The sequence below is a fragment of the Sipha flava genome, unplaced genomic scaffold, assembly GCF_003268045.1.
Source record: "Sipha flava isolate LNK unplaced genomic scaffold, YSA_version1 85_pilon_pilon, whole genome shotgun sequence".
Lineage (NCBI taxonomy): Eukaryota > Metazoa > Arthropoda > Insecta > Hemiptera > Aphididae > Sipha > Sipha flava.
The window spans coordinates 626,998-646,419 of record NW_020273627.1 but is presented as its reverse complement, the minus strand read 5'-3'; the positions used below and the strand labels follow the sequence as shown (position 1 = coordinate 646,419).

The following is a 19,422-nucleotide window of genomic DNA, read 5'->3' as shown; positions in this document are numbered from 1 at the left end:
AAAAACAACTTAGTGTAGTTGTTTCAAAAAAAAAATATTTATAATAAATTACACCTAATGGTACTATATAAACATGGCAATTGGTAAGATTAATTGTGTTTAATTTTATCTTATGACCTGTAACCTTTTAAAGTTTGATGAAATGGCCAAATAGTAATTAGATTCTATTATTTATAATAGTATATTATACTTCTATTATACAAATAAATTGTATGGGACATATGGCAACCACAACCCTCAAGTAAATATATATTATTACTCTATGGTATTTTGTTAGAGAATATTTATAAATTTTACTCAATATTGTACAATTGGATACATCTGCTTTGAATGTTATAAATTTTAAAAACAATTTTGTATATATTTTTTTCTTTATTACAGTTTGTATTAGTAAAATCCTAAGAAAAACCTAGATGTTAAAATATAGTTTATAATTATTGAGTAATGATAATGTAGTTAAATGTACAAATAATATTGTGGTTCTAGAATTCAAATAATTTCTATGACATATCTATATGCATGTATGTATGTAATTGTATAGTTACTGCTTTTGTAGAAATATTAGTAAATCATCCAAAATTAAGATAGTCAGGTTTTTAATGACTTAGTTCTTTATAAAATAAGTTGATTACAAAAAAAGGTAAATTAATTATGTTCAAATGGTACTCAATTACTTGGTAATGCTTGAAAATTAGTTTTGGTGCAATAAAATGGATAACAATGAGTCAAATTACTAATTTAAATCAATTTACTCAACTGTCAATATTAGCATTGATAATATATGTATTAATTAATTCTTAGGTGTTAATTATTTTTTGCCAATAGACTATATTAAATAGAATTAGGATGGGGAACTAAAATTCTTATAACAATATTTTATTTTTTACTTTAAAAAATACACCCAAAATGTTACAATAATAAACACAATACATACTAACTGTGAACCAACCTTTACTATTTACCACTAAGAGTTTAGTTGACTGTAAATTAAAAAAAAACTAATAACATTTTATAATATAGTTATTATGTATACATTTATTAATATTTTCAGAATAAATTTTGGTAACATAATATAATTTACAAAGGATAGAAATAAATTGAATTGATTAATTTTTTATTATGATTTTACAAATTTTTATTAATTTAACAATTTATATGTATATATTTATATATATCATAACAAGCAATAATGTAAAATGTGATGTTTAATAATTTTTAATATTTTAAATAATATTTTCATTCATGCAAATTCAACAAAATTAAAACAATGAAAACAATTTGCTAATAACAAGTGATCAGAAAATAAAACTCAAATTTATACTGATAATATCATGTTAAACTAAGTAAAATTATTTTTAAATATAATTATAGTTATCTATTCATAAAATCATTAATAAAATAAAACTGTATTAATTACTATAATTATTGATTCTAAAACAATTAATAATATATTTACTAAACATATATAACAATAATATTTATATTTTCACTGCAAGTTTTGTTTAACAATTTGTTCACCTTTGATAAAGCACATTTTGTTCGGATTTTTTGGACAGTAACGCCTTGTATGTGCGTTTTCACCAGTTGCATAACAAAATGGGCACTGGTACCTAATAATAAATAAATAATTAATAAAATCATACAAAAATATTAAAAACTACGACTTAATTAAAATTAAAATATTAATAATCGAAATAGAAAACTATAGAATTTGAATTGTTGGTACAAAAAGGATTCGTTGGCAGTACTATATGATAAATCCCTCGGAGCCTCCTCGTACACCGAACATTAAAATCAATCAAACTTTGTCATTGCTCTACTCGCCTTGCTACAGTGGGGCCACACAGCTCACTTCTTGAGCATTAGGCATACAGGCACCAGACGTGTGCCACCCCTTTCCTAGTTTTTTTTTTGATGCCCTCCCCTCATATTTTCACTATCTGCACATAAACCTAGATCAGATCGCCTTGATCGATTAAAAAAACAACAAATCAAGGTCTGACGTATGTATTTATCATGACAATGCACAGTTGTACCGTTGCAATATCGGGCACCTGACGCGGCCCACCGGATCCTTGAGGAAGTGCGACTTGTAGAACTCGGCCGTCTCGCCGTTGCTCTTGCAGAACGCGCACTCGCGCAGACAGCCCATCTCGGACTTGAGTTTGTGCGGCCGGCCGGACGGCGGCTGCAGCGGCGGCGGTTGACGCACCTGATGGTGATGATGGTTGCCACCGCCACCGCCGTTGTCCTGTTGCATGCGGTTCATGCGCAACAGGAATTCGGCCAGCGTGTAGTAGTTGGGGGAGACGGGCGGCGAGCATCCGCCGCCGAATGCGAGCGATTGTCCTACCGCCGCGGAGTTGTTTGTCGTCCCCAACAAGTCCTGCGTTTGGTACGGCGACGAACCGTACGAGGCCCCGTAGTTGCGCAGATAATGCAACGCAGACTCTACGCTGGCGTTGTGCTGGCACACCACCGTCGTGTTCTGCCCGTTCCTGTCGTCCTCCGTCAAGCACAGCGTGCATCGGTTTTGCTGCTGCTGCTGTTGCTGATGCTGCTGGAATAATTGACTGCTGGCGAATCCGAATCTACGGTCACTCATCCTAATGGCCTGAGGGAAATAAGAAACGACTTAAATCTTTTTTGTATTTTTTCTTGGAGAAGAATCGGTCGAATTATGTTTCCGGACCGACAGAAATAACATAATTTTTTGCCTTTCGTTTACACGTAACCGACAACAATTATAATTCGAAGTTTTCATCCGTTAGTTCTAAGAGCCAATTACCTATTACCTACCGATTAAAGAAAACCAAGCTGTGGAAAAATCATAATATAATTTGGTTATATTAATACCAATAATAGTATTAAAAATAGTCTGACAAATGTTTCTGTAATCTGGTAATATGCGCAATGATAAATACACGGTCGACAATGTCTACTACATTTACCTTTCGCTAATCACTGAATCAATTTAACATCAGATTAGATAAACCAATGATTTATTAAACAAAACTAGCTTATTACAGAAAATATGTACAAATGTGAACAATAAAATATGGTTTTCCCTAAATGTCCGACTAATATTTTTGTGATCATAGTAATCGTATTTGAAATAAATTATTCAAATAAAAAAATGTATGTTGGAAAGCAATTTTTATTATTACTCTCTATATATTATATAAATAATTTATAACAAGCAAGATTTAAATTAAAAATATATTTTACATAGTTACATATATAGTAATGATCATCATAGAGCTCGGTTTCATTTACAATACTATTAAAATTGTATACAAATAAGAAAAACTTAAAATTCTAGTATATTAATAAAATTCAAGAATCTAATAACCGAATATAATTAATTAACAGCAACAAATTTTCAAGAATATTGTTATTTTTTTAAAAACAATTTTGGGAATCAATCATATGCAATTATATAATATTAATGACACAAGTATAGGCGATTTATTAAATTTGGGTAAATAATTTACTTAAAACAAGATATATTATTTAACTAAAAATATTAATCGAAAAAACCCAAATATTTAGTTCATGATATCAAACTTATGACTAAGAACAAATTGTTTCTATTGTTACCTGTATTAATTGTAAGTGTAAATGTTTTTTTTTTATATAGATTTTGTTACTCTTATTTACTGGTTTAATATTGTTTAAAGTATTCAAATATTTTCAACGCAACAAATTATAAAAAAAGCTTATTATAAAATATAATAAATTCGATTTTACCGTAGATATTATTTAAATTTTATTTAATATTTATTCAATCATTTATTTAATTAAATACATATAATTTGAAAAGGTACATTGATTAATATCAAGGTATTATGTTTCTATAATTTTCTAGCGTGATTATATTCATATTTATTGAGAACAATAATGTAATTTATAATGATTTTAATAATTAATATAAATACATCAATGAATTCCTTTTAATATAATACAAAATACAAAATGTATATCAAATGGTAAGATATCTCGTACCATTGTAAATTTACGACCAAAGGGAGGCTAATATTATATTTGAATTAGAATAAAGATATAATTACGTAATGGAAAAAGAATGAACTCGAAGGTTAAATTTAAATTAATTTAAACAGTTTAATTTAATTTATAAAGTTTGGATTGAATAGTACTTTACAATAAATTATAAAACATAAATTGAAGGAGATTATTACTTTTGTTAGTTTAAATAATATTCATAAACTATAGAAAAGTTCTATGGTTTTTCCAGGTTAACTGTGAAGTTGCAATCAATAGAGAGTAAAAATCATTGAATAAATTAATGGTCAAGAAAAATAGACTTCGTTTACCTATATACATAATTTAAATATAAACTTTAACGGTTCATAAAAATATATACATCCACATTAAGAGGTGAAATAAAAATCGAGTTTATTAAACGCAAGTTTTACATATATACATATACTACATCCACTTCTAAATGTGTTATATAATCATATATCGGTCACCCAGAAATGTTCATTTTTTTTACCTTTGATTAAATAAATTAAGTAAAATTATTTGATAATTTATGTATTACTTCAGTAGATAGAAAATAAGTAAAAAACGGCGTTCGAAGCCCGTTGTTTAAAAATATCAGTCACTATAATATTTACATATTGATATGAATATATTTCTATAGTTTAACAATTATTTTATTTATAATTCAAATTATACCCACGTACATATACATTTCACTCGTTAACTATATAGGTATACAAATCAGAATATTACAAATATAACATAAAACAACGCACATTAGTAAGGACTTATATAAAACAATAAAAAGCAAACTAGATTTTCATAATATAAATGTACAAGTTACCAGAAATGTATATCTCGCCGGAAATAACAGTTACAACAATATTTCGTTTGATAATAAATATATTCACTATTTACATAATATCATATCCATGTATAGATAGCGGTTAAATTTCTACACGAATTTTGATAAAATAACATTGCTATGGCGTTAGGTACAAAAACCCATGGCGCCGCCGATCGTCTTAAAACCATCGTGACCGACGACGACATAGATTTGTACTCGTGTATTATTATTATTATTATTATTATTGCGATTCGTAGTTAAACTTACCGGTATGATGTGGAAATTTTCAATTTCGATAAGCAAAATACACTGGGGTACGTGTATATTATGTTAATAACAGGGGCGTAGGAAGTGACGTATTGAAGAAAAACTGTCGGTAAAATTATTGATTTGAGCAGAACAATTGGATGGTGGCTATTTTAGTACTAAACGAAAATTTCCATCCTCGAGTCCCTCGACACTGGCGTCCGGTTTCACGTACAGGTAGTACACGGCTTACCCTCTCTACCGACCGCGGGCTCAGCAGATAAGCAAAAATCTACTAACGATTCCGGTCTAGGGTGCCTTTATCACGTTTATCAACAAATAATCGTGACCGCCAAATGGCGATAAAATAATAGTATAATAATCGTTATTGATTATCGGACGCAGAGCAGCGAACAATGCAGTCGATAATATATATGTATACTATTTAATTGTAATGGGGCCTCTTACACGATCGTTATTAATGCGTCAATTAACCTATACCTACATATACCTACAGCGATATAAATCGTATAGATTATTATCACGGTTTATTTATAACTCGATCAAGACATCGTCTTGTATCAGCCGCTCTTAGGGGGTTTCCATTACGTAGATGTGTGATAATTAATACTATTCTGCGCCTTATTATAAAATTACATATATTTGATATTAGTATATTCCATAAATATAAATTATATTTATGTCTTGTTTTAGAGTCGGCGTGAGAGATATTCCGAAATTGAGTACAAATTTATTGCATTACACACCGATATGGATTTTCATCGCTAGGCCACGTGTACAACTACACTGATTTGGGCGCGTGTGTAAATAAAATAAACGACTCCTCCTCCCTGCGATCGGACTCTGCAGGTAAAAATTACCTGTAATCAATTGTAACCAAACTATTTTGAATTTTGATTATACGGGTTCCAAAAGAAACGTTGATGTACGATAATGTGTACAAAACAAAATCAATAAATTATTGTTCAATCTCCATTAATAATTATTATTAAAAAATGGTTTTATTTTCTTGCATATTTATTAAATATTATCATTGGGCCCTATATAGGCTGGCACCTGAGCCTGTGTGTTTTACGCACACAACACACCCGGTTATTGCGGCATAGATTAACAATTTACTAAAACATTTGGAGATACGGGTTAGATGTCGCGTGTACTATATCTCAACCAGCGTATCTTAAAAGGTAAATGCAAATAACAGAACCACATCAGTTATTTTTAGTTAGCCGTTCTCGCTTTCACGGCTGTCGAACAGCGTAATTTAATAATTGCATTTAATATGATAGTAAATATATATTATACAAGCGAAGTAGTGAACGCAAAACACATAGATTAGACAAATGTGGCCTATTTTTACGACTCAGCTCGCTTTAATATATATGAGTTATAATAACAGGGGCGGCTTCAGGGGGGTCCTAGGAGTCGCGACCCCCCAAGCCCATACCGTATTAATAAAAAAATGTATATTATAATATGGACTATCATACGGCAAGCACAAGTATATTGATAGAGCCATAGAGGTATGACAGTTGAAAGGAGTTTTTCTACACTTCAGAGACCAAAAACATGCCTCCGTTTAAGGATAACTGAAGATATACTTTCAGCATTATGTCTATTTAATGTATATCATACAGTAGATATTCTAGATCAAATAAATCATATTATTAATATTTTTGCCAATTTTAAAAATAGACGACTTGAATTTGTGTTGTAAAAATTGTTGTTTTTTTTTTTGTTATAAGATTTTGTAAAATGTTAACTCCCCCCCCCCTTACCAAGGTTCTGAAGCCACCCCTGTGTAATAATGATGAAAACTTAGCGAACACTATAAATACTGAAACAGAAGAAAAAATATAAGAAGATAATTTATTATTTAATTAATCTATACTCAAGAATACTTCTTTTCATTTTTTATTAACAATTGAAAGTATAATGTTTTTAATAATATCTAATTATGATTTTGTAATTACATAAATAGTGTTATAAATATTATTTATCATTATAAGATATTGAAAATTTTTAATATTTTATCCGTATTTCAAACAACAATACATTTTTATATATGTACATAGTTATATTCTATCATGCGCTATAATCTAATAGTTTAGGTAAAAATGGTTTTAAAACAAAAATGAGGGTGTATAAAAAATATTACAAATTTAACAAACCTAGTATTTTACCGGGTAGTGTATATTATAATTAAAATAAATTTTTGTACTCATTTATAAAAATTATTTACATTTAAATAATATTTTTTTGGCGGCAAACCACGACGGTTAGCAACGATGAGGCAGGTAATCTATGTCCAATTTTACTTGTCATATTCTATTTGCGTTTGTAAAATATTTTAATTTTCACAAATTACATTCCTTACACTTTTTAGTTCATAATATAAATAAAAAAAAAAATTTAAAAAAATAAAATCATAATTAATTTTTTTTTAAATCTTAAAGCATACTTGATTATTTAAATATTGTCATTGTTAACTTATTAAAGTATACAGCCGAAATATAGGAGCCGATCCGGAGTGAAACGAACTTACGAGAGACTAAAATACACCTCTTTACACCCACAAATACAGGTACGTCGTTTTTCTTTTGAATAATTAATGCAATCATCATAAAATTAATTAAATTTGTGTTTATTAATTTTTTTTTATTTTTTCATATAATCCGTTACTTTTTTAAAACTAACAATAATTAAGTAGTTTTGGATATTTAAATAAAATGTTTCCATAACTTACATCCATTTTTCTTCATTTAATATTCATTTAAATTATTAATACACTAAATTTATAAATTTCATTGCATTAGTGTTTATTCTTTTTTATTATAATAAATATTTTTTTGATTTACCTGCATGAGTAGTCTCTTGACCTCAGGGTACTTCTTTTCATTTTTATTAATAATTGAAAGTGTAATGTTTTTAATAATATCCAATTAGGTTTTTGTAAGTACATAAATAATGTTTAAAGTTAGGACATATATTTCTTCTAACCTCCGAGGACCAGGAAACTAAGTCTTTTTTGGCATAATTTTTTTTTATCACGATTGAGAAATATTTATAAATATTATTTATCATTATAAGATATTGAAAATTTTTATATTTTATTCGTGTTTCAAATTACAATACGTTGTTATGTTTGTATATAGTTATATTCTTACTTGCACTATAGCCCGATGGCAAAAACTACTGACACTAGTCTCACACACTCCATACATAAACCATTATAGCTATAATTCCTCCCTCCGAAATGTTATAAGCCACCTATAATATTAGAATTAAGACTGTTGATCGATCGTCTCATTCGTTTTACGGTTGCGATGATTTTAAAAATAGTGTAATGCTATTTTCTTATAGCGTATACGTATACAATGTATACTATACACATATACATACCATACGCGCACCACGATGGAAAGAATATTTATTCACACATACATATATATGTATAGGAAATATTGTCAACAAAAGAAGTATCATACATAGATCATACAAAAATATGAAAATATTTGAAAAATTTTGTTTTGCCATGCTATAATTATTGGGGAGACGCTATCTCAAATTTTCCCCTGACGCACTGCCACTGAATATAATATAAAATAATTTCATATCAATCTTTGATATTTATATCTTCTTCTTTTTCATTGGTATTACAATTCTTCGAGAGTTTTTGTCGCCACCGATACCGCATTTTACTCCTCTCTATTTTGTATTTTTTCTTCCCAATTTAGTATCCCTAGTTTCTCTAAGTCCTGCTTTACTCCATCTATCCATCGCTTCTTTGGACGTTCTTTTGGCCTTTTTCCTGTGAGTTTCATTCAGCCGCCGCTTTAAGGTACTCTGAGTTAGACCTTCTCCTTACGTGCTCAAACCATTGTATTCTTTGGGCCTTTACAAAGTTGGCTATCCTTGGTATTCCTGTAAACTTTTGGGTCTCTTTATTCTTCCTTCTACGCCAACATCCCAGGTCATTGTCATATACTGTGCCGCAGATAATTTTCAGTACCTTGTTTTCGAACGACATGAGTTTTTGTTTCATTTTGCTTGTCAAAGGCTATACCTCGGATCCATATGTTAGCGTCGGCCTAATTATCACTGTGTAGAGATTTACTTTGGTTTTACTAGAAAACAGTTTAAATTTTAAGTATTTAGTCAACGAAAAGGATGCATTTTCCGCCTTAATAATACGGCTATTTAATTCAATGGACCAGTCATTATTATTACTGATAGTGTCCCTCAGATATGTAAATTAATGCACTTTTTAAAATGTATACTTACCCTTGAATCACTACATTTTAGACCTGTTTGTTTTCTGGTAATAGCTTCATCACTTTGGTTTTATTATCATTTGCATTCAGCCCTATGGTTTTTGATTCGTTAATGAGGGCTGCGGTGCTCTGTGCCACGCTCTCTCCATCGTCACCAACTATGTTCAAATCATCTGCAAAACCTAAAATACCAATCTTATTTGTTCCGATGATTTGATTTTCATATTTATAAATATTTATATAATATATTTTATATATTTATCTATAATCATTTTTGTATATTTAATTAATTTCTTTTCAAAAAACAAACAGTAGTTAAGTATTTTATTTCACTTCCGCCCCATAGATTATTTCAAATTTCACCCTTCACAAAGACTTAAATCTCGAACCAGTTATTAATTTAGTTAAAAACATTATAAAAGATTCCGTTCCAAATTACATCTACACCCAAATCCTTTAATCGCAAACCAGCACACTGTCTCAATCCCCCGGCAACCCCGCTCGCCGTCTTAAAAGACGTTGGTGTAGTGATCTTTTAGATTAAAACCACCATAATGTTCGACTTTGAAACTCCCATGAAGGGTCCTATCACTGATAGCTTCCCTGATCCATGTCTCTCAGTTAAGTTTATATAACTATCATATTTGCTTATTGTATTTATTTTAATACCAGATTGTAAATTTATTTAATTTCAATAAAAAAATTAAAATTAAGAAAATAAAAAAAAGTATTTTATTATATATGTTAATACTATATAATCATTGAGAATAGGATTAACATTAATAGATTTTTATAATTTTCGAAGATTTAATTTTGGTAGAGATTGATGGAGGTGTTCCAGAGGAGTGAAAAAGTTTTACGTTAAGTGTAGCGTATATTGTGAATAGGACGAAGGTTTTTAGTTCATAAATTCCAATTATTCTCGGTATAAACATAAAATATTACACTTTAAAAATAAAATTAATATTTTAAAAATAGCATTAAACAAATATAATTTTTAATACCCTTATACAATTTTAAAAAATTTAAGTTTAAATTTTTTTTTTATTATCATAACTAATTATTGTTTTTTTTTAAACATAAAATAAAATCTTGTGCTAGTGAACTTTCTTCAATTTTTAGATTTTGTATTTTAACGATTAAACTTTAAATATTGATTGAAAACAGGGTAAATTATATTTCATTGTAGTTCCAATCAGTAAATTAATGCTTTTAATTTAGAAATTTTGGATTTAAGAACTGAACTTGGTTATTCAGTACCTCTACACGGGGTTACCGAGTAATCCTTGTTTAGGGTTCATGTGTCGTTTCCACTATTTTTATACTAAATACTCAATTTTATTATTTTTTAATATGTTCTTATTAAAAATTACTAGATTTTAAAGTTTATTATTAGAATCAAAACTATAAAACATAAATAATGAATCGTATTTTATATCAATCTTTTAAAATGATCATTTTTGTACATTTTATTAATTTATTTTTAAAAACAAAACAATAGTTAGGTATTTTATTATATCAACATCCCCAACGAAGTGTCGTAACTCATTTTTTTTAGTTTTTGAGTTAGCAACGCCATTTGTTACCAACATTTTTTCTCTTAAAACCACGAAAACAACAGTATCTTAACTATAGATATAAGATACATAAATTATAAATATTATAAATTATTATTATGTAAAAACTAGCTGCCCCTAGTGGCGCCGACTTGTATTTTATTTGATGGGGCAAAGTATAAAATTTGTTAATTCCACCACCTAAAAAGTTAGAGCAAAATAATGACAGGTTACGTGATTAAATGATTATATTGTAAATTTAATCATCATAAAGTCGCTCGCAATTTATCACTCCAATATCATCTATTAGGTAGGTACTATTTAGCAGTGGTGTTTCTAGGGGGGGTTAGGGGGTATAACTGACAGTTCGCACTATTAATTCTTTTTTAGAATACGATTGTATTTATTGTTAAATGTGTGGCTTAAAACAGCACATAATAATAATATAAATTATAATCGAGTAAAATGCCTCATATTTTATCATAAAGCAATAATTATAAATTAAGTATTAATTATTACCTATTTACCTAACTTATTGCTTATCTACTTCATAGTAGTTTTAGAAAAAAACACTTAATATAAATTTGAAGCGTATATAAATATAGGTTTAATTATTTAAATATTAAATACGTTATTAAAATTAAAGAAATGTAAAACGAAAAATAGTTTATTTCATTTTTTAAATAACTATAATTTAAAAAAAGATGTTTTAAAAATGTTTCACGGGGCTATAGGTAATTTAAGTATCTATCTTAAAATGTTTAAAAGATGTATTTGTGTGTTGTATAATCACTTAATACTTAATAACACTGAGAACCGAAAGGCGTTTAGCTTCATCATGTTTGTGAAATAGATATAAATGTCGATGTACGTCTTTATACTTGATATGGTATAAAGACATGTATTGATAGGTGAATTGCTCTATCTCATCATAGTATCTTTACCATTTACAGATCGACTGTCACTTAATTTGTACATTCTTAAGTTTTACTAACTAGATTGTCAATTTATCCACCCAATCCACCCCACACCCACCCAAACACCAGACACCCACCACCATAGTTAAATGAAGAGGCGAACTGCTCCATAAAAGTACGTGTTCGGCGCGACTAACTGACTCGAAACGGCGTTGCCCGTGTGTTAGTTAATTTTTAATTTAATTGTATTGATAGTTTTAATATTACATGGAACTCACAATTTAATTGTGTGTGTGTGTGTGTGTTTGTATTATTGTTATAGCACTATTAGATTCATCGATAACATATATTTATAGGCTGGGAATATTATTATTATTTTTTATTAATATTAAAGTACCTCCTTATAGATTACATTGGTTGTTTTTCCGATTGGGACAAGAACGACTAAACTTGTAGGTGAACTAACTCTGGAGCTAATCTGGAGCAGAGGCGGATCCAGAGCCTTGGTTAGGGGATGGGGGCAAATTATAATTTTACAAAATCTCATAACAAAAAGAAAATAACAACTTTTACAACACAAATTCAAGTCGTCTATTTTTAAAATTGGCAAAAATATCAATAATGTGATCTATTTGATTTAGAACATCTACTTTATGATATACATTAATTAAATATAATGCTGAAAGTCTATCTTTAGTCATCCTTGAACGACGGCAGGTTTTTAGTCTCCGAAGTGTGGAGAAACTCCTTTCAACCATCATACATCTATAGCTCTATCTACATCAGTGGCGTATATAGGGGGGGGGGGGGTTTGGGAGTTCAAACCCCTCCCGAAATTTATGGTTAGTATGACCCACGTGTGCATTTCTTTAATCTATGTATTAATTAAAACCAAACTGTCTATTATGGGAAAAAAATGCTCTCTCCTAATTTTTAAGCAAATTATACGCCCAATTCTTACCTACGCTTGCCCGGTATGGGGTAATTGTGCATCCTCGCACATCAAAAAAATGCAAATTGTCTAAAACAAAGTCCTCAGAATAATTGCAAATGTTCCGTGGTTTGTCAGAAATCCAAATCTGCTATTGATACTTTGAATAAACTATCCGTTGATTTTTTTCCAAATATATGGTGCTTAATGTCAATATTAGTAACTTTACCAGTTTCAACAGCGTCATCAGAAAGATCGTTTTCGATATTGAAAAGATTGAAGTCATGCTTGAGAAATAGTACAAGCGAAAATCGACTAACAGGATTATCTCATGTCAATTCATCGAAGTATTTCAATAAACACTGAAGAAGTGATAAATAATTTTGCAAATCTACCTCGAAAATTAGACTTTGTTCTGTAATTAAATTTATGTATTCTAATTTTCATAGTTATTAAAAATAAGTTAATTTATAACCTTCATTTAGTATATATTTTTTCATAACCCCCCCCCCCCCCGGAAATTAATTCCTATATACGCCACTGATCTACATACTTGTGCGCAGTTAATTAATATAAACTATATATTATATTGTAATAGTTACGTCCTTATGCAGTTTTTGGAGGAAGTTGAACTAAATATATAATGTAATAACCGTATAGTCTTATGTAATATTATATATATGTACCTATATATTGTATTTAGCATTATATATTATAAAGTATTGTTATAAAATAAATTCCAGTTGTCTCGATTTTCTGGCCAACTCCTCTGTCACTTCATGCACAGTAATTTCAACTTCCCTGTGAATGTTTAACATACCCAATTCTGCAAATATGTAAGAATTGTTGTTAATTTTTTTATTTTTTGGAGAGGTTCTGGAGGGGGTTCAGTACCCCTCCCCCCTCCCGTAAATACGCCACTGCTTGTGCGTGTCGTATGATAGTACATATTATAATATGCATTTTTTGTTAACAATATACATTTTTTTATAAATACGGTACGGGCTTGGGAGGCCCCCCTTGGAGCCGCCCCTGTTCTGGAGCGTGCCACATAAAATTGCCCATGTGTAAAGCAGTTATCACTCAAGTCCATCTCTGCTACCTTTAACGACTGCCCTTGCGACTTATTTATGGTCGTAACTTAATTGTCCAATTTTTTGTTTAATGTATAAATATTAAAATGTTGATTTCCCGCGAAAAAAATCTTATCATGAGTTACCACTAAATTTAAACATGATTACCAACGAAAACTATGGTAACTCGAATATTATAATTTATAATATTCTATTTTTGGATTTCTGCTTGCTTACCTTTGTGGGTTTTAGCTTTTAGCATAAACAATCACAATAATTATTGATAACAAGTAATGAAAGTTTCATAATTTAACCTTATTAAATTCAATATTAAGATACCTATTATGTTATTAATTGTAGGAATATTAACAATATTTTGTTAATTTTACTTTTGCGATAATATTATAATTAATGAATGCGAACAAAGCATTAGTATTATTAAAATTTCTCAGATAGTTAAAAGTACAATAAATTAGGTGATGTATCATTATTTAATTGTCAATATACAATTTTCTACAGAATTTAAGTAGTGACTCAGAGAGCATTTTAAATTGCTATATTATGTATGGTATGATAAATAGCGATGAAGAGTATCATAATGCTGTTGATGCTGATACTGAAATTGTACAGTCATCGAAGACAAGGTAAAAATGTAATAAAAAAATAAATAAAACTACAGATTTTTACAAATTAGATAATAACTTTAATATTTTTAATTTTCAATTTCCATAATATTTGATTATACTCAAGTATACAAAATGTATTGTTTGGTGTCAACAAAGTACATTGTAAATACCCAATATAAAACAATAATTATTCAATAGTTTTATCTAAATTACTTAAATCATATTATTGTATATGCCATATTCCAAACCTGCCTACTTTCTTCATTTTAAATTATATACAATATATTGTGTTATGACTTATGGATATTATAAAATATATATATATTATAATTATATTGAGTTGTCATAATAAATATTATTTTGATTAACAAGACATACAATGGTTATTACGTCTTGACTTACTTTTTAAATTTTTTTTTCCATCGAAAATAGTCTTAACTCATAATTTTTTTTTTAACCTATTTTTTATGGTCAACAAATAGAGTTAGCTGTAAATAGAATAAGTGGATTTTAAGATAGAACATAAAAGATTACAAAAATTATTTTTAGATTTACAATTTTTGAAAACCATAATAAGATTTTATTTTTTAACATTTTGTAAAAGTGAGTATGACACTCTTTGTTTGGGACGTCAATGTATGTTAATATTATATAATCATTGAGAATAATATTTATATTAATAGATTTTTTATAGTTTTTGAGGATTTTATCTGTGTAGAGATTGATGGAAATGTTCCAGAGGGGTGAAAAGGTTTTACGTTAAGTGTAGCATATATTGTGAGTAAGATTAAGGTTTTTCGTTTATTAATTTTAACTATTCCCCTGTGGGTGGAGGTTAGAATTTACCTGAGGGAAGTCCATGCTAGTCTTTAAAGGCGGCTACTAAAAGTGACCAAACAATGGGAAGCATCGTTGTTTGTATTAAACACAGACTTATCTATGCTAGAATAGCACATCTTAGAAATATGTTTCTGCGATGCAGAAGGCAAGGGGAAATCACTGCATTACCATTCCTAACACATAACCATGATCTTGAAGCGACAAGGCGATATTGCATTAAGATAATAATAAAAAAAAAATTCCATCTATTCTTGGTATAAACATAAAATTCATAATTATAAATAACATTAAACAAATTTAATTTTTAATACCCTTACATAATTAAAAAAAATTTAAATTTACTTTTTTTTTATTATCATTTCTAATTATTATATTGTTTAAATATCAAATAAAATTTTGTCGTGCATATGAACTTCCTTCAATTTTCAGATTTTGTATTTTAACGATACATAATAGTTAAGTTTATAATAGATAAGTTTTATAAAAAATTTTAAAGTTAAATGTTAGAATTAAAACTATAAAACATAAATAATTAAATTATATCTCATATCAATGTTTTAAAATAATCATTTTGTTCTTTTTAATATTTTACAAAAACAAATCAATAATAAAGTATTCTATTTTATATTAAATAATATTTATGATGAACTCAAACAAATATTAAATCATTTCATTCTCTCTATTAACTTTTAATTATTCCCAGTTTTGATATGGATACCATTTTTCATTCTTATGTTTCTTTTTAAAAATAAATATTTTATTTTGTTTTCACCATTACACATTTCTATTTGGAGTCTAACCCCTTTACATTTTATTTTTACAATTTTATTGTTTCTATTTTTTTACCAGTGATTTGTCAGATATTTTGCATTATTAATATTATATGTTTTTTATGTCCATAGACAATGATGTTTAGAGAATAATAGCCATAGCTAAAAGAACATTTAACGGTTAATACACCCTTATAACCAAAAAACACTATGATTTAATCACAATGAAGAAATTCATCAAATCCTATATATGTAGTGTATTATTTTATGGCTGTGGAACTTGGAAAGTAAAACAATATGAAAAGTAACGACTAGGTGCTACCAAGATGTGGTTTTGGAGAAAATAAACAAGAAGTCTTGGGTCAAAAGGAAGACCAATGAGGGCTACAACAATAGAAGAGAAACAAAACATCATATTCTACATCATGACAAGGAAAACAAAACTTATTAGATACCTCATAAGTATTTCTTGTGTTATTTGTTTAGGCTTCTGTAGGTTATGTGGAATAGAATTTGGTTTTTTTTGGCTTTGAAGTTGGGAATTTTTTTTACTGTTTAATGTAGGACTGTTTTTTGTTCATCGCCGTATGTTATTGATGAATTTTAATAAGTATTTGTTTTATGGATTGTCTTCTTTATGGTGTGATTTTTACTGTTTGTTATAGGTCGGTTTTTGGTTCTTTTTTTGTGAATTATGTTAGGGATATGTTTAATGATTTGTCCTCTTTGTGTTGGGCATATTTGTTATCTTTTATATGCGTATATAATAAAGAATTTCTTTTGTTTGCTTGTTTGTAGGTAGTAATGATCAGCTGTTTAACTCTTTTGGCTTTGAATTAGGGAACTGTTTTAACTATTTGATTGAGGTATGTTTTTTATCTTCGGCTTTTTTTGAGATTTGTGTTAGGTAATTGTTTGATGGATTGTCCTTTTAATGGTATTGGATAAATCTGTTGTCTATTTTCATGAGTGGTATTTCTTAGTTTCTTCTTTTGGGTTGTTTCTTATGTTGTGTTAAATAGTATTGATTTTTTTACTTCCAAATATGGTTATAATTTTAAATGTTTGTTATAGGTCTGTTTTTGTTCTTCGTCTATTTTTTTGATTTGTGTTAAGTTTTTATATGATGGATTGTCCTTTTTGTGGTGTAAGATATATTTTTTGTCTATTTTATTGTGCAATTGTTATAGACTTTTTTTTTTTTTTTTGATGTTTTAAGGTAGTGATGATCAGTTGTTCAACTGTTTTTGCTTCGAATAAGGGAACTGTTTTTACTGTTAGGATGGTCTGTTTTGTTCTTCGGTTGTTTTTGTGGATTTTATAGGTATTTGTTTTCCACCAGGGGAACACGTTCTTACGTGTTTACGGGTCTAAGCGAACCCAGGGTCCCGAGCTCTTGTTTGGTTGTCTATTGTTAGGAATGATCAACTGTTCAACTTTCTTTGTACGAATTAGGGAACTGTTTTTACTGTTATGTTGGTCTGTCTTATCTTCTGCCTTTTTTTGTCGATTTTATTGGTATTTATTATCCCCCAGGGGAACACGTTCTTACGTGTTTACGGGTCTAAGCGAACCCGGGGTCTCGAGCTATTTGTTTGGTTGTCTATTGTTAGGAATGATCAGCTGTTCAACTTTTTTTGTTCGAATTAGGGAACTGTTTTATTTATTTGATGTAGGTCTCTTTTTTATTTTTTGTGTTTTTTAATTGATGATTTTAGATAGGAATTTGTTGTTTGGATTGTCTTCATATCGTGTCATTTATGTTTTTTGATATTGGTCAGTTTTTTGTTTTTCAGTTTTTGTTTGTGATTTGCATTAGGTATTTGTTTAATGGATTGTCTTTTTAATGGTGTTACATATATTTGTTATCAGTTTTTGCTACCAAATAGAAATATAGTTTTTAAATTTTAGGTATGTTTTATTCCTTGGTTTTTTTTTTTTTTTTTGTTATTTGTTTTAGATATTAATTTGATGGATTCTTCTATATATGATATTCAATATATTTATCTATTTTTATGAAAGGTATTTTTAGGATTTTTTTCAGTACTTTATTAAGTTGTGTTCAATTGTATTGATTTTTATTTTTATTTACAGAACCTGGATTTTTTTATTCTTAAACCAAGGATTCTTCGGAAGCCAAGTTGCCATAAATTTAAATTGATCTATCTAATTTTGTTTCAAAATATTCAAATTTTAATTCATTTCATTTTATATTTTTTTTCAGAACTTGGATTTTATTTTTTTGATTCAAACTTAAGAAAGTGTCTTTCAAGATCTAGGTAACCACTTAAATTTATTTTTTTTGAATTTTATACTTAATTTATTATATATTATATAATTAACTAACACTAATTAACTTTTAATAAATTGTGTTTATAAATGTAAAATATTATTCAATGTAAATTAAACAATCTAATTTTGTTTCAAAATATTCATATTTTAATTCATTTATTTTTATGTTTTTTTTCAGAACTTGGATATTTTTTTTGGATCGACCCAAAACAATTTTCCTCCGGGAGCCGGGGATCCCCTTTTCGTTTCTATTTTTGAACCTGACACATTGAATATTTAATGGTATTAAAATCAAATTGATTTAATTTACATAAAATATTTTAGATCTTTTAAATCGTATGACTACAATTATTTAATAATAATAAAATCCTAATAGGTATGTTATGTTTCTTTTTAGAACTTGGATTTTTATCATTTCAATCTAAAGGAGGTGTCCTTCGAGAGCCGGGTAACTACTTATAATATTTTTTGTTGAATTTTATACATTAAATGTTTAATGGAATAAAAATCAAATTCATTTAATTTACATCAAATATCTTAAAACATTTAAACAATTTGATTAAAATTAACTAATAATAATTAACTTCTTATAAATTGTGTTTATTCATGTAAAATATTATTCAATTGAAATTAAACAATCTAATTTTGTTTCAAAATATTCATATTTTAATTCATTTATTTTTATGTTTTTTTTCAGAATTTGAATTTTTTTTTTTTTGACCAACCCAAATCAATTTTCCTCCGGGAGCCGGGGTCCCTTTTTCATTTTTACTTCTGAACTCTACACTTTGAATTTTTTATGGTACAAAAATATTATTAATCTAATTTACATAAAATATCTTAATAAATCTGATATGTTTCTTTTCAGAACTTGGATTTTCCTTTGTTTCAACCTAAACATAGTGTGTTTCGAGAGCCAGGTAACCACTTATAATTTATTTTTGTTGAATTTTATTCATTAAATATTTAATGGAATAAAAATCAAATTCATTTAATTTACATAAAATATCTTGAAACTTTTAAATCA

At 28.0% G+C, this 19,422-nt stretch overlaps 1 protein-coding gene and 1 long non-coding RNA gene across 3 annotated transcripts in view; one reads left to right on the top strand and one right to left on the bottom strand.

Annotated features, from left to right (window-relative positions):
* Positions 1 to 1,441: 1,441 nt before the first annotated feature.
* On the bottom strand, positions 1,442 to 5,351 carry LOC112693378 (protein nanos-like). Of its 2 annotated transcripts, none has more exons than XM_025568413.1 (3): positions 4,850 to 5,051; positions 2,037 to 2,614; positions 1,442 to 1,610 (listed from the first exon to the last, which is right to left on the bottom strand). In XM_025568413.1, the coding sequence occupies exons 2-3, from the start codon at positions 2,603 to 2,605 to the stop codon at positions 1,487 to 1,489; spliced, it is 693 nt and encodes a 230-aa protein (XP_025424198.1). In that variant the 5' UTR covers positions 2,606 to 2,614; positions 4,850 to 5,051; the 3' UTR covers positions 1,442 to 1,486. The 2 variants fall into 2 exon arrangements, with proteins under 2 accessions (XP_025424198.1, XP_025424197.1); XM_025568412.1 differs by lacking the exon at positions 4,850 to 5,051 and adding an exon at positions 5,120 to 5,351 and having other exon boundaries at positions 1,447 to 1,610.
* Positions 5,352 to 18,075: 12,724 nt separating this feature from the next.
* Positions 18,076 to 19,422, top strand: part of LOC112693377 — a 2,928-nt gene continuing 1,581 nt past the window's right edge. Inside the window, exons 1-4 of the long non-coding RNA XR_003149470.1 lie at positions 18,076 to 18,382; positions 18,574 to 18,677; positions 18,793 to 18,843; positions 19,264 to 19,315. This is a non-coding gene — a long non-coding RNA (uncharacterized LOC112693377). The remainder of the gene's footprint in view (positions 18,383 to 18,573; positions 18,678 to 18,792; positions 18,844 to 19,263; positions 19,316 to 19,422) is intronic.